Source organism: Pyrgilauda ruficollis, unplaced genomic scaffold (assembly GCF_017590135.1).
Source record: "Pyrgilauda ruficollis isolate IOZ18807 unplaced genomic scaffold, ASM1759013v1 scaffold31, whole genome shotgun sequence".
NCBI classification, from domain to species: Eukaryota; Metazoa; Chordata; class Aves; order Passeriformes; family Passeridae; genus Pyrgilauda; species Pyrgilauda ruficollis.
This window is the reverse complement of record NW_024524489.1, coordinates 4,891,117-4,892,769: the sequence shown is the minus strand read 5'-3', so window position 1 is coordinate 4,892,769 and position 1,653 is coordinate 4,891,117. Positions and strand designations below refer to the sequence as shown.

The 1,653-nt window shown below is 65.2% G+C and overlaps 1 protein-coding gene across 1 annotated transcript in view; it reads right to left on the bottom strand.

Moving 5' to 3' along the window:
• Positions 1 to 265: 265 nt before the first annotated feature.
• The window catches only part of FOXA2 (forkhead box A2), a 2,167-nt gene continuing 779 nt past the window's right edge, over positions 266 to 1,653 (bottom strand). The window contains exon 2 of the mRNA XM_041474062.1: positions 266 to 1,510. Coding sequence (XP_041329996.1) covers positions 266 to 1,510 — 1,245 coding nt within the window. The remainder of the gene's footprint in view (positions 1,511 to 1,653) is intronic.

Below are 1,653 nucleotides of genomic sequence, written 5' to 3'. Positions count from 1 at the left end.
AACAAGTCCAGGAGAACCCCCCCCACCATGCCCACCCCGCCAAACCAAACCACCCCACACGGAGCCCCCCCCCCGGATGGATTTGGGAAGGGGCCACAAGGCTGCAGATTCCCGAATGGATGCAAACATCTGGAGCCAACAGAAAAAAAAAATAAAATATATATGTATATATATATATATACCAGATATGTACCGTGCTCAGAGTCCACTGCGAGGGATATGGGGGAGGAGGGGTTTCCCCCTTTTTCCAGGAGCGTTTTCCTGCTTAGGAGGAGTTCATGATGGGCCGGGAATACACGCCTTGGTAGTAGGAAGTCTCTCCGGCCAAAGGCGAGGCCTCCAGGGCGCTTTTGTTCGTTACGGGCGCCATGGCCAGGCCCGCGGGCACGGGCGAGGCGTAGCCCGAGTAGTGCATCACCTGCTCGTAGGCCTTCAGGTCCATTTTGTGCGGGTGGTGGTGCTGGTGGTGCGGGTGGTGGTGCTGCTGCTCCGAGGAGGACATCAGGTTGTTGATGGAGAACGGGTGGTTGAAGGCGTAGTGGTGCTCAGGCTTGAGGTGGCCCTCGTGGGCCAGCCCGGCGTGCGGCGGCGCCAGCAGGTGCTGGCCCGGCGAGGCCGAAGGCTCTCCGGGGCTCAGCCCTTTGAGGTCGGCCAGGGTGCGCTTGTGGTCCTGGCACGGCGAGGAGCTGGCCGGGGACTCTGCGCCGGCGGAGCCGTCGGAGCCCCCCGAGGAGCTGCCCTCGCCCAGGGGCTGGCTGGGAGCTTGGCCTGGGCCTTTCTTGCTGCCGCCGCCGCCGCCGGCACCGTCCTTGGCCGCCAGCTGCTTCTCGCACTTGAAGCGCTTCTGGCGGCGCAGGTAGCAGCCGTTCTCGAACATGTTCCCCGAGTCCGGGTGCAGCGTCCAGAAGGAGCCCTTGCCCGGCTTGTCCGGCGAGCGCGGCACCTTGAGGAAGCAGTCGTTGAAGGACAGCGAGTGGCGGATGCTGTTCTGCCAGCGCTGCTGGTTCTGGCGGTAGAAGGGGAACAGGTCCATGATCCACTGGTAGATCTCGCTGAGGGTCAGCATCTTGTTGGGGGACTGCTGGATGGCCATGGTGATGAGGGAGATGTAGGAGTAGGGCGGCTTGGCGTGCGTGTAGCTGCGCCGGTAGGTCTTGGGGTCGCGCGAGCGGTTCAGGTTGGACTGGCCGTAGATGGGGCTCATGGAGTTCATGTTGGAGTAGGGTGCCAGGGCGTTCATGGAGCCCGCCTGGCCTCCCATGGGGCTCATGCTGGGGCTCAGGTGGGCGCCCATGCCCGGCACGCCGGCCGAGCCCATGGCCGGCATGGCCCCCGCGCCCGGGGACATGCCCGTCAGCGAGGGGCTCATGCCCGTGTTGGCGTAGGACATGTTCATGGAGGTGGCCGCCGCCGTCATGTTGGCCGTGCTGCTCATGGCCGACATGGTCATGTAGGTGTTCATGCTGTTCATGCCCAGCCCCGCGTTCATGTTGCTCACCGAGGAGTAGCCCTGCGGGGACAAGCGACACAGGGCACGGGGATGGCGCGGGGGGGAGCCCCAGCCCTGCCCAGCCCAGCCCGGAGCCGGAGGCGCCGCAGCCGCGGGGCTCCGCGGAGGGCACGGGAGGAAAGGGTTAAATCCCGGCGCGGGGT